Raw genomic sequence first — 14,297 nt, 5'->3', positions numbered from 1 at the left:
CTGTCCCCAGGCTCCAGCTGTAATCTGTCGCTCTGACTGGGAAAAATCCTGGCTGTGAAAATTCCCAGCCTGCCGACATTCCAGCACACAGGCAGCCCAGGGAAAGCAGAAGGAAAGAAGGCGCCCTGAGCCCTGTCAGGCCACATTCCACCCCCTCAGAGACCTGCAGCCAGTAAGACAGGCACATTCCTCCAAGGTCCCCTGGGCCGGACACTGTGTGACCTCATGTGACCCTGAGTCTGCTTCTCACCCATGCCTGGTGCCTTCCTTGGCAGGCTGTCCCAGGGACCCTCCTCCCAGAGCCCCCTCCCCAGGCCCCTGCTCCTGGCTGTCTAGAGCCCATCTCCCCTCCACTCATGTGACGGATGCCGAGGGTCCAGGCACACGAGAAACAAAGTCCTAACACACTGCAGACAAGTCACCAAGCACAGTCAGTGGGGAGGGTTCTAGGAACCCAAACTGAGCTAAACAAGGGAACCCAGACAAGAGAGAATGGGAAACCAGTTCCTGACCAGAGAACCATCTTCTTTCCTTCCACAAATATCCACTGCTCTCAAGTGCTCCAGCATGGCAGAAAGAAGAAGATAACGAATTAATTACAGTCTTGATGCAAGTTATAAAGGAGAAAGGGGACGTGCAGACCTGACATGGTCTGAGAGGGCCAGGGAAGGCTTCCCTCAGGAAACGATATTCAAACCAGGGCCGGGATGTATGAGTACATGAGGATGGGCAGGGAAAAGCATGGTAGACAAAAGGAACAGCAGAGACTCGATGGTAGAAGCCAGTGAGAACTCTGCGTTGCACACCCACCACCTGCCAGGCGCTCTGCCAGGCCGTGCTCCTCACCTCTGTCCCACAGTGCACACTAGGAGAGAACACACTCACCCCTGCGCCACAGAAGAGGGCATGTTGTTGGTCAGAGGTGACATTCCGGGGATCTTGCTACCCCAAATGCTGCAGAGGTCAGTACCAGCATGTCAGTAAGGGCCAAAAAGGTGAGGGGGCAACGTGCCTGGCCTCCAGGATCTAGAAGGGGAGACGTATGAGGGGCAAAAGCACAACCCTCCCCCACCCCGGGGGACCACACCCGAAGGCTGACAAGACAGATGCACTTGTCTTCCTGCGGCTTCCCTCAGCCACCTTTCCAGTACCTCTCCCAGCTCCCACAAGGTTACATCCCACCTGCTGCCACTTGGGCTCACTTCCTCTGGCTAATCCTCTACAGAGACTGAGAGCAACAGTCACACCCTTCTGCAGCACGCCATCCACAGAGCACGAGCGTCAGTCACTCCTGGCTGCTTCCCCTTTCCTTCTGGAGAAGAGGCTTCTAGTGACAGGGCAGCGGGAACCAGAAGGCCCAGGCCTGGGCTGGGCAGTGGATGTTTAAGGATATCCAGAGACTGCCTTCCCCTGCCCTATATAGCTATCTATATGGATATACAGATATCCATCTCTCCTATGCATAGTGAAGGGCAGGAAGCTGATACCTTGAGTTCAAATCCTGACCAGTCACTTAATAACCGTGAAACCGTAGGTAACTTAACCTTAACCTCTCTGTAAACCAGTTTCCTCATCTGCAAAACAGAGATGATTATAATACCTACTTCAAATTTAATGAGTTAATATGTGTGAAACATCTAGAACAGTGTCTAATGAAAGCAGAGTGAACGCCAGCCAGGATCTTTGTTCTTGCTTCTACTTTTCATGCCCTTCCCTCAACGCATTTCTGTTCAGCTGAATCTTTACCAGATCAATTAAATACCACTTGGGGAGCATGTACATGCTACGCACTGTACTGGGTGCCGTACAGAACACTGGGCAAACACCCCACGTCCTTCCCTGCTGCAGAGTTTGTGCAAAGCGGCCTGGCTCAGCCATGCCCTGATTCTGAGGAACATATGGCGGGAGATTAAGGGAGCCAGAGCGGTGACCCAGGCCTAAGGAAATAGTTTCCCAACCAAACTAGAGCCAACAACTGAAAAAATAAGCTTTGCTGACACTGTCCCCTGTATTTCACAGGACGGGAGCTGCTGCCAAGCACCACGCAGGACTCTAGGGTCGGCTGGGCGCCCCCCACAAACTGCACAGCAAGAGGTGGGGGGCCATGAAGGCTCCATTCCTTGGCAGTGCCTGTCTGGCACAGTGCGCGCCCACAGTGCTGCAGATGCCTGGGGCACATCCGTACCCGCTGCCCGGACAGACAAAGGAGGCGCCAGGCAGCCTGCCCAGGCAGCAGGGGAGCCCTCACCCCAACTGGTCACCGGTCCCCACCCCACGATGCTGCTCTCCACCCCAGGCTCCAGTGAGGAGAATCCAGCAGCTTAGTGTAGCGGGGTGGCGGGAGCTTTGCTGGCAGGCGGAACGCGTGCTTGTGGTTTCTGGGAAATGCTGTAGAGATTTGCAGCATTTTTAAAATACTTGTGTTCCCACCCGCCACACACGCCCCCCTTCACCCCACTCCTCACCCACCCCCAGTCTGGGTGTTTGCATATCTGGTATTTTCCAGAACCACTTCAATGTAAATAAGAGAGATTAGAAGGGAGAGGAGGACAAGGTGGCCAGGGGTATCAGGATGGGCCAGAGGAGTTCTGGCCAGGGCTGGAAGGGGCCGGAGCAGGCTACCTCAATCAAGGCTCTGCCCTGCACCAGGACTCCAGGCTGTGCCTGCAAAAACAACCGATGACCATGACATGTCCCCACACCCAGTCCAGTGTGGCCTGGGCACTGTGCCCACCACCCACGGGCTGGGTGGCCAGGGCACTCTGGGACTGTAGTTCATCTAGCATCTCACTGGGAAAAAAGCAGAATGGTCCTCTGAAGACAAAAGGGAGACCTAGCAGAATAGAAGTGACCTAGTCTACATGCTGGTCCCACGTACCCCACTAATCCAGGACAGACAACCCCCCAAAATGCTCCCAAAGACCTTTCACCCACCAGTTCTCACACCCTTGACACCTACCCACCCGCCTCTCATTACCAAAAGGACATAGTTTGGGTTCCACCCTGAGCCCCCAAACCAGGGCTCTCACATGGTGAGACTCTGATGCCAGAGGTGCCAGAAGCTTTGGCGCAAAATGAAGTAAAAAATTCCTGGAGTGGGCTTCCCTGGTGGCGCAGCGGTTGAGAGTCCGCCTGCCGATGCAGGGGACGTGGGTGCGTGCCCTGGTCCGGGAAGATCCCACATGCCGCGGAGCGGCTGGGCCCGTGAGCCATGGCCGCTGAGCCTGCGCGTCCGGAGCCTGTGCTCCGTAACGGGAGAGGTCACAACAGTGAGAGGCCCGCGTACCGCAAAAAAAAAAAAAAAAATTCCTGGAGTAACATTAGGAACAGAGCATTTTAGAACCCTGAACTCAGGCAGTACCTAACTTCACCACCAGAAGCCCCTGGGAAGGCCACTGCCCAGAAGCTGGCTGGCCTGGCAAGGCCTGGAAGCAGCACCATTTCAAGTCTCCCCTTGGGATCTTGCAGGCCCCACTCCTGACAGCACCCAGGGACCCTGGGGACAAGGTTGGTGAGGCTCATACCATTTCCGCCCAGGGGACTAGGGCCTTCCACTACAGCAAGGGGGCCCCTGCCTTCTCCCAGATGCAGGCAACCCTGACCAGCCAGTCCCCTGCAAGGCCACTGATGACCATGCCTGCAGCCCTGAGAAGCCAGACTCTAAAAAGCTGGAAAAAGAAAGAGAGCATCCAGCGCCCCATCTTTCCCGCCAGCTGGCTGTTTTTAACAGAGCTACAGAGAAAGTTTGGACAAAAGCGTTAGGCGTCCCGTTGGAAAGAAAACCTCACCAGGGGCAAGAATGGGAGAGCACTAGGACGGATTAATTAAAGAGGCTGCAAAATTATCTTTCCTGGATGGCGTTAGAGACTGGGCAGAGGGAAGGGTACTAATCTTCCTAAGCATTTACTACCGGCTGAAGTCTATATAAGTGACATCATCTAATACACAAACATGTTTATCTTAAATAAAGGCCCACAAAGCATGGTATACAGAATAAGAAACAAGTCTCCCTTTAGCTCCAATCTTATTCTCTTTCTCAGAGAAAACTGTAGTTGGTTGGGTGTGCATCCTTCTCTGATTTAGTCCTCTCAAATTCCGGGAGGATAGAATAGAGCCGGTTTATAGAGGTCATGGGTCACTTTGCCTCGGAGGCCCCTCCTAATGGCCACCCCTTTTCTCCCTAGCACAACTGGCCACGTCCTCCTTCTCACCCCATTGCATAGCTGTGCAGACCTCCGGGATAGCAGTCATGGTGCTTGGTGGCATTTCTTCACTTAGGTCTATGCTCCCTCAAGGAAAGATTATATTTTATTTATTTAATCCCCCTGTGCCTGGTACAGTGCCGGTTCTTAAGCACACTTCATTCAATGTTTAAGGGAGTTGGTAAACTGAGGCTCACAAAGTTTGGTAACTTTAGTAAAACTCAAACACAGGTCTTTCTGACTCCAAAGTCTACGCTCTTTACACTGTAACATGCTCTCTTCCCGATTCTGGAGTGTGGATGTGGTTTAGATGGACACGACGACCTCTTAAGGAACCTGACAGCCCTATAGCCTTTGTTTGTTTGTTTATCTGTTTATTTATTTATGGCTGAGTTGGGTCTTTGTTGCTAGGCGCAGCCTTTCTCTAGTTGCGTCGAGTGGGGGCTTCTCTTGCTGTGGAGCACGGGCTCTAGGTGTGTGGGCTTCAGTAGTTGTGGCTCGCGGGCTCTAGAGCGCAGGTTCAGTAGCTGTGATGCACGGGCTTAGTCGCTCCGCGGCATGTGGGATCTTCCCGGACCAGGGCTCAAAACTATGTCCCCTGCGTTGGCAGGTGGATTCTTAACCACTGCGCCACCAGGGAAGCCCCCTATAGCCTTTGAGTAAAAACCCCAAGGTCCAACAGAAGAAACTGTACCACGGATCTCGGGCAAATGCCTGACAGATCAGGAAACTAGCCTTGACTGGGAGGGAGTGGTAGGCCTTCCTTTAAACCCCCATCTCTCCCCTCCCACCACATCCTCAGAAGCTCAGGGGAGCAGTGCTTTCTAGGTACGGCTCCCATGCAGGCCAGGTCCTCTAGCTCTTGGTGGCAGGGGGACAACCACATCGGCCAGGGTTTAGCCAGCTGGGCTTTTCTGAGCTCAGCAGAAACATCTTACATTCCCAGACAACACATTTGTCCCCCATGAAGGGCCCATTGAGGATACAAACAGAAGGGACCGCTCTCCCCTCTCCCAGGTCCTAGTCCCGGCCAGGCTTCTACCCCTTCTTAATGGTTATTGACTTTTCCACTCAGACTCATGGACCTGGAGGAAGGAATTCTGAACCAACTGGGGTTTTAAGACCCTCATCATTACCAACACCTCCCTCAATCTCGCCAACTCAAGGAACTCTTTGCCTTTAGAAAACTTAAGGGTAATTGATCCCAAAACAGATGTCCCTAGAACATTTTTCCTGAGGAGCCAAGGAAAGAACGTAGCATCTTCTCCTAAACCTGGCAGTCATGCTTGACCCCTCTTCTCTTCCTTCTCCCACACCAACCAATCAACAAGACTACAATGCACGCCAGTGTTCATAGCAGCACTATTTGCAATAGCCAAGACCTGGACAGATGAATGGATAAAGAAGATGTGGTATATATGCACAGTGGAATACTACTCAGCCATAAAAAAGAATGAAATAATGCCATCTGCAGCAACATGGATGGACCCAGAGATTATCACACTAAGTGAAGTAAGTCAGAGAAAGACAAATATCCTATGCTATCACTTATATGTGGAATATAAAAAAATGATACAAATGAACTTATTTACAGAACAGAAACTGGGACTTCCCTGGTGGCACAGTGGTTAAGAATCCTCCTGCCAATGCAGGGGACACGGGTTCAAGCCCTGGTCTGGGAAGATCCCACATGCCGCGGAGCAACTAAGCTGTGCACCACAACTACTGAGCCTGCGCTGTAGAGCCCGTGAGCCACAACTACAGAGCCCATGTGCCACAACTACTGAAGCCCCGTGCACCTAGAGCCCACGCTCCACAAGAGAAGCCACCTCAATGAGAAGCCAGCGCACCACAACGAAGAGTAGCCCCCGCTCGCCACAACTAGAGAAAGCCCGTGTGCAGCAATGAAGACCCGACACAGCCAAATAATAATTAATTAATTAATTAATTTTTAAAAAAGAACAGAAATAGACTCACAGACATAGAAAACAAACTTATGGTTACCAAAGGAGAAATGGAGGGAGAAGGATAAATTAGGAGTTTGGGATTAGCAGATACAAACTACTATATATAAAATAGATAAACAACAAGGTCCTACTATACAGCACAAGGAACTATATTCAATATCTTGTAATGAACTATAATGGAAAAGAATCTGAAAAAATATATATTTTATATACATATATAAAACTGAATCACTTTGCTGTACACCAGAAAGTAACACAACATTGTAAATCAACTATATTTTAATTTTAAAAAAGCTGAAATAAAATAAAAAAGACAACAGAGCCTACCTCAGTTGCTCCCATCTGATACATCTCTCCATCTCCACTGCTTCTACCCAAGTTCACGCCTCCATCCATCCTACTGAGATTACAACAGCTCCCTCACTATTCTCCCCACAGCTATCCTTGCTACACCTGAAAGCATTCTCCATACGCAGAGAGATTTTTCAAAAACCTGTTCCCATCACTCCCTAATTAAATTGCTTCATTGCCCTTGGGTTAAAGTTCACATTCCCTAGCGTGACTCACAAGGGCCTTTGTGACCTGCCCCTGCTTGCTTCTCCTGCTGCTTCTCTCAATAATGTCCCCACACTGTCCCCCAGTCTTATTCCCCAGATGTGTCATTCTCTCCAACCTCTAGACCTTGACATGTGTCTTACAGCCTTCCTCTTCCTCCTCTCGCCTCCCTGACACTCATCTCCCACCCAGATGTCAGTCCTCCCTGACTCATTCCCAAGGCTGTCCTAGAAGTCCCTCTTCTGTGCTCCCTAGGGCCGTGTCCTGGCCCCTGTCACTGAGCTTCTCAAATGGCATTGCCCTTGTCTGCCACTTGACCATCCCTCCCACCACACTATGAGCTCCTTGGGGCTGGGGGTATGTGCTGCTCACTGCTGGACCCCAGGACCTAGCACACAGAAAGTGCTCAACAAATGTTTGTTTGATAGATAGGTGAGCGGAAGAAAAGACGCAGAAGAGTTGCTTCTCTCAGGCCAGCTGAGTGGTTCCTATCCGGCCCCAAGTCTATCTTACTACCGTAGCTCACCCCTGCTCCCAGTGGAACCCTGTCTAGCAGCCACAGGGATACACGAAGAAGGTGTGAGCCAAGCATTCTGGACACACACCATGTGAGAAGGAAACCCAAGGGGCTGTCTCTCCCTGGGGCCTTCTGAAGAGGCCACGGAAAAAGCCATGGGGCCTGGCCCCCATCTGTGTGCCAAAAGAGAACAGATGGCTAGCCAGCTCCCTCAGAGCTCCCTGGGGACAGGCAACGTGTGGACACAGTTGATGGATGGCCTGATGGGCAGGGTGGCCGCCAGGAGCTGTACCCGTGGGGCTGGAGTTGTCAGGGTACCCCACCCAGCAGCCTGGAGGAGGCGGGAAGACTCTTTTCTTGGCATGGAACTGGGATTAGAACTGCTGCCAAGAAAAGGAGCAGGAGGAAGAGGAGGAGACAGAGGATGAGAGCCGCAGAAGAGGCTGCAGCACTCCCACACCCGCTCTGGGGTCTGTCCCAGGAAGCTGGAATGCTGGGCTCACTCCACTCCCCTCTGCTGTGGCCTGAGTCCCCACCACCTACCCAGGTAGGAAAAGATACAGGGCTTCTCTTAACCTGTCAGAGGGCTCTAGGAGACTCATGAGGGTGGGGCTTTCAACCTCGTCCCCTGCCCAATCCCTCAGGTGGACAAAGACGTCCTCTGGCCACCAGCTGGGTTTGCCCCACAGGGACGAGAACAAGCCAGCATTTCAGGGATACCTGCTGTAATGTGGAATCCACCAGGGCCTCCAAAGCGAAGCCATCCACTTCCCCAGGGATGAGGTAGCAGCAGCTAGCTGGGAAGGGAGAGTGGCTGGGAAATATGAGATACCAGGATGATCCCTGTGCTATAAAGACAAAACTAAACAGCATCCGAGATGCCAGGCCCAGGGCCCCACAGAGGCCTGTGCTGTGGTTCAACAGGGAGCTGGCAACAATCCCCCAGGGGAGATTCATTCTTTAAGAAGAAGAGAGTTCCATCTGTTAAAAGCAATGTTAGCCTGGTAGAAAGCAGACAGACATGGCAACACGGTATGATTTTTGGTTCTGAAATAAAGACTACTCCCTCTAAGTTGCACTTCCCTGAGTTCAGTCTAGCCTGATGGCTACCACACAGTAGGTGCCTGATGTGTGTTTCCGGAATAAACAAGTCCAGGTCTTCCCCTGGATTCCACAACAGGCTCCCTTCCACTCACTACCCTTTCCTGACTAGCAAAGCTGCCTGACCCCACCAGCCCCAGGGTAAAGGAAGGCCGGGAACCCAGCTCCAGTGCTTCCCGCCAGAGTCTAACCCGGCCGCTCCCAGGCTCCCCTGGCCCGAGATGCTGCCAGGCTGAACAGCCATCTGAGCTCCCACTTCCCCTCCCCAGGAGAAAGCCAGGACCAGGACTCTGCTTGCTTCCTTAGCATTTCCTCCCGCTTCTGACTTTGACACATCTGGCTGGTCACTTAGTGCTGAAAGGTCCTGGCCGGGCTATGCAGTGGTCAGGCTGCAGGGACCAGATCGGAATGATCCTAAAACCCACAGCCAGGACAAAGGGATGGCTAGAGGCCAACCTGTCCCTCCTAGACTGTCTCTAGGCAGAACACTCCAAACTGATTTGTAGCTACCCTATCAAAAGTCCCCTGGGGTTAGAGATCTCCATCCCCTTAGAGACCTGCTCATACATCTAATCTCAGTCTCTTCTGCTCCTAGGTCACCCCCTTCCACTGCTGTTTTGTGTGGGCAGGATAAGAGTTGGGATCTCAGGGATAGGCAGGTCATACTATCTCTGTAGGCCTGATCCCTTTTGCCTTTCCAGGGCCGTGCTTTTTCTTCTTCCAAGAGATAATAAAGACTCTTGGAGGCCGAGTGTTCTTTATAAATCAGATCCAGTCACTCCCCTGCTGAACACCCTACAATGGTCCTGTTTCACTGGGATAAAATCTGAACTCCTACCATTATTTACAAGGTCTTCGATGATCTGGCCACTGATTATCTCTGCAACCTTACCTGGTATTCAGCTCCTCAGTCACTCAGGGGTAAAAGGAGGCCTGCGGTCATCTCCCCAGGAGCTACCAATGTGAGCCCTGATTTAAAATAATTTTATCTTTTTTTCACCTCCAATATCTAAAAAATGGAAATCCTATATTTTAGTCCAGATACCAGTCTGGACTAGTAGTAGCCCAGAGTGGCTCTCACATCTGGAAGTGGCACATGTTAGCTCCCATGCCCCAATTTAGGGCTCAGGACATATTAGCCCACCAGGGTATCATAAAGCTTGTATCGCTGTGTATCACACCTTCTGAGGTCACTCCTCCCCACAGGCCAGGTAAGTCGTCCCGGAGCCCAAGGAGTGGCACGGCTTCACCGGTCACACCCTCGCTAGGCTCTGACGGTAGCTCCTGGGTACCCCAATCATCCACCCAGGTACAGTCGCAGGAGATGCCAACATCCCCAATCCCTGCTTGCCCCCAGCTGCCCAGGCCAACACTCACATGGGCTGGCTCCCTGCGGGGTCCCTCGCCGCTCCGCAGCCAGCTCCGACTCAGCTCGCTGAGCTCCGGGATGGGCTGCACCTTGAGCTGCACGCTGTCCCCAGACTGCCGGATCATCTCCACAATCTCATCCCTGGACTTGCTCTCCACATTGTGCCCATTAATCTCCACCAGACGATCACCTGGCACCAGCCCCAGGGCCAGGTCCTTGGTGCCCGCGCCGGGCTCAGCAAAGTGAACCACCTTCCGATAGACCTGGCCCTCGGGGCCCCGATCCAGCATGGTTGTGCGTCGCAGGGAGAAGCCAAAGTCCCCCGTGGGCCGTCGCTGCAGTTCCAGTTCCCGGAGGGCAGGGGGCAGCGGGGGCACCACGGGGGGCAAGCGCAGGTCAGCCGGGAACCTTTTAGTCACCAGCTCAGGGGCTCGGGACCGAGGTCCTGGTCGAGGGATGCCTGGGCCGGGATGCTGCATCAGCTGTCCCTCTAGGGTCCTCACCTCTACCTGTGGAGACGGGGCGGCAGAGTGCTCTGAGGGGGTGGAGGTTTCTGAGGCGCTCTCATCCCGGCTGCGCTGGGAGAAGGAGAAGCGCTTGACAATCATCTGTGAGTTCTGCTTGGCCAGGGAGCCGAACTTGGCTGCCCGCTGCAGCACCGAGCCCCGTAAGCTGCCTTCCTCACCCTTGAGGTCATCACTGGAGCTGGCTGTGCTCAGGTGGCCCGAGTCCAGGATGACACTGCCCCTGTTGCTGTCGGAGTCGATGTCAGTCAGGTGCAGGTCGGAGCTGCTGGCCACCTTGATGGGGATGGGGTTGGAGATTTCCAAGCGTGTCTTCGAGTCACGCTTGGAGGAGCGGCTCAGGTTGAAGAAGCCACGCCTCAGGCTCATCTCTTCCAGGCTCCGCAGTTCCGCCGCTGACATCCGCTCCTTCTTCTCCTTTTTCTCCTTCTTCTCCTTCCGCGTGCCATCCTTGTCCTTGTCTTTCTTCATTAGGTTAAACATGGTGGGGTGCTATTTTTAGGGGTGGCACCCCAGAGGACTACGGGTGCTCAGCACAGGGCCTTCGTGCCCCACCTTGCTGCTGCAAACAGAAACAGGGAGAAAGGTTATTCGAGCAGAGCCTCTTTCTGTGTCTCCAATCCAGACACGGCCAACTAATGAGCACAGCTTTCCCTCACTGAGTGCCAGTTATGTGCCAGGTGCTCTGTTTTACACGGTACTGTCTCAATTAAGGTAATCTTCACAACACTGCTACGGGTAGGCCTGTCATTACCCCCATTTTACAAATATGGAAACGAGGTTTAGATCAGTTTATAAAAGCCCAGACTCCAAAGTCTGTCATTTCCTGTAATTCCTGAAAGACCCAGGCTTAGCTGTGCATGGTGGTGGCATCTGGGAGATCTAACCTCCTGGTTAGAGGATGTCATCAAGCCAACTTGGGATCTGACTTAAGATTCAAATGCAAGGGACTTCCCTGGTGGTGCAGTGGTTAAGAATCCACCTGCCAATGCAGGGGTCATGGGTTTGAGCCCTGGTCTGGGAAGATCCCACATGCAACTAAGCCCGTGCGCCACAACGACTGAGCCTGCGCTCTAGAGCCCATTTGCCTAGAGCCCGTGCTCCACAAGAGAAGCCACCGCGCGAGCCGCAACAAAGGAGCCTGCCTGCCACAACTAAGACCAGATGCAACCAAATAAGTAAATAAAAATATTTAAGAAAAAAAAAAGGAAAGCCACCACAATGAGAAGCCCACACACCACAACGAAGAGTAGCCCCCGCTCACTGCAACTAGAGAAGAAAAGCCCGCGCACAGCAACGAAGACCCAACGCAGCTAAAATTAAATAAATAAAATAAATAATTTTTTTTTAATTAAAAAAAAAGAATCCACCTTCCAATGCAGGGGACGCAGGTTCGGTTGGTGAACTAAGATCACGCGTGCTGCAGGGCAACTAAGCCCGTGCGCTGCAACTACTGAGCCCACAAGACACAACTAGAGTGAAGCCTGCATGCCACAACTAAGATCCAACGCAGCCAAAAATAAAATAAATAGATAAATAAATATTTAAAAAAAAGATTCAAACACAAAGGAAAAAGGAAATGGACTCTGTGCACCATCACCTCCCCATAACCAATGTCATTAAGGCAATAGGCATCACATGCTACTGGACTCGTTCCTAAACCTGCTATCCCTAGAGCAGCAGCCTTAGCCACTGCCTGACAGAAGATCTCAAAGAACCAACACTTATTTAATGACTGCCACTCACCAGGCATAATGCCAGCACTTTACACACACTATCTCATTTGAACCTCACAGCATCCCTGCAAGGTAGGTATCATTATCTCTACTTTACAAATGAGAAAACAGGGCTCAGAAAATTAAGTATATGTTAGTTGTCACACAGCTAGTAGGTGGTGACCGCAGGATTCAATGGCAAATGTTGTTTTCTTTCTAGGGCCTGGGCACCCAAAGTGAAGCAGGGAGGGAGGTAAGGGGAAGTTCCAGACTGAATAGAGGACAGACAGCTACAAGGTGGGGGTGAGCGTGGGGTCTGCTGGATAAACAGGATCCTGAAAAGCTCACATCCTTTTCCCCAGACCAACACCTAAATATAGCCTCAGGAAGAAAGTCGTGGCAGCCTGAGAGAAAACCCCAGCTCCAGGGCTTATGCGCCTAGGGGCCAACCTACTCCCACCCCTAGGCACACCCATCTGGGGACAGGATGGAGAAAAACCTGGTGGGGTGGAGTTGAGAGAGGCTTCCTTGTTCTAACCAGCAGGGAACAAGAAGGAGGCTGTACCACCTAATTAGAAATTAAACGTACTTTTTTCTTTCTCCATGAAGGCCTCCCGTTCTGAGTTCTAGACACAAGACCTACAAGCTTACCCCTTGTAGCAGCGAGCTCTTGCCAAGCCCTGGAGAGGCCTTTCCTCTCTGTGTACCCCACTGCCACAACCAAGCAGGGCATTCCAGGCCCCCCAATTCTACTGAGAAGGACCCCCAACCCAGGTACAATGCCTAGGAAGGCATCAAGGCCAGAAGTGCCCAAGGCCCCCGGGGTACTGGCTAACTGCTTTCCCCCTGCCCATCACCCTGACCCATGTGGCCCCTGAGAGATCAGAGTATCCTTTCTAGAGCAGCGCTGTCCACAAGAAATATAATTCAAGTCATATATGGAATTGTAAATTTTCTAGCAGCCATATTAAAAATGGTAAAAAGAAACGGTTAAAATTAACTTTAACAATATACTTTATTAATGTAGATATCCAAAATATTGTCATCTCAACATGTAAGCTATGTAAAAAATATTGAGATATTTTACATTCTCTTTTCCGTATTAAGTCTTCGAAATCCAGTGCACATTTAACACTCGGAGCACATCTCAATTCAGACAAACCACATTTCAAGTATTCAACAGCCCTCTGCTTGGGCAGTGCAGTTCTAGAGAACTCTTGAGTTATAGAGCATATCCAAAGAGGTGGGAGATCTGGCCCAGTCATTGGTTCCCTGTGGACCCAGCAGGCACCCCTCTCCCCCTCTGACCTCCGTGCCTACCTGGTAAAACAAAGTTCCCTCTGAACTTTTTAGTTCTTAATGTTCCAAGCACAGTACCTGGGAGTGGGAAGACAGAAAATCTAGGGCCCAAGAAGTGCAAAGCCAGGGACAGCCTCGGCTAGCTGAGCCTGGACTGATTCAGGGTGAAGGGGAGTCTGGCAACAGGCATCCTCTCTTCAGGGCTCTACTGTAATATAGGGGGTCTCTCCCTCTCCTCCTGAACGCCGATGGGGGTATGGACAGACCTACCATATGCTAGGATGCAGGATCTTTGGTTGGTCACTGCTCACCTTACCTCTCACCCGTCACTACCTGCACTCTCTTAAAAGGCTAGGTTAGAAGATGGCTCCAGGGGGACATGTGGGGGAAATGAAGAAAGAAACCCACCTTGGGGACTTGGAGAGAACAAACCAATATCCCAGCCTCAGCCCAACCACAGAGAACCAAACCGCCTACAATGCTATCCCACCAAGACACCTTTTATGGTCTCCAATTCTCACTCTGCAATCCTTACCCAGTGCCGGCTCTTTGCTGGGGACTAGATATCTGAGCAGTATCAACGGTACACAGCCCCCAGAATTCTAGAATCCTTGGGCTGTCTCGGCAAAAGCTTGTCCCTCACTAGCATTGCATCAGGCAGAAACAACAGACAGTCACAGCAGCAGCACAGGGGGACAGTGCTGGCAGGAAATGTTAGAAGATCTGGTATCTAGGCCTGGATCTGCCAACAAATCGCTAGGGGACCTTGAGCCTGTCACTTTGCTCAAGGTTGGACTAGATGATCTAGGTCTCTTCTAGCTATAAAATTCCAAATATTTAAGTCTCTTGTGGACATAAGTTATTTATTAACTTTCTGCCAAAGTCACCCCTCTCATCCCAACCCTGGGGCCTTTGGAGACTAGGTCCATTTCAGCCCTTCCCTCATCAGCCCTGTCCTGCCACTGTTATCTACACAGCTCACAAGGTACCCCTTCCCCACTGTTGTCCCTACAATTGCCAGGCCTGGCTGTGGCCTGGGTTCTCTCCT

General features: G+C 51.8%; 1 protein-coding gene across 5 annotated transcripts in view; it reads right to left on the bottom strand.

Moving 5' to 3' along the window:
• The window catches only part of MYO18A (myosin XVIIIA), a 95,582-nt gene that overhangs the window by 74,409 nt on the left and 6,876 nt on the right, over window positions 1-14,297 (bottom strand). For all 5 annotated transcript variants that reach the window (XM_082678698.1, XM_082678699.1, XM_082678697.1 and 2 more), the window contains exon 2: window positions 9,720-10,797. In XM_082678698.1, coding sequence (XP_082534824.1) covers window positions 9,720-10,718 — 999 coding nt within the window. In that variant the 5' untranslated portion in view covers window positions 10,719-10,797. The remainder of the gene's footprint in view (window positions 1-9,719; window positions 10,798-14,297) is intronic.

The sequence above is a fragment of the Grampus griseus genome, assembly GCF_964374135.1.
Source record: "Grampus griseus genome assembly, chromosome: 20".
In the NCBI taxonomy this organism is placed as follows: Eukaryota; Metazoa; Chordata; class Mammalia; order Artiodactyla; family Delphinidae; genus Grampus; species Grampus griseus.
This window is presented reverse-complemented; position numbering and strand designations above follow the sequence as displayed.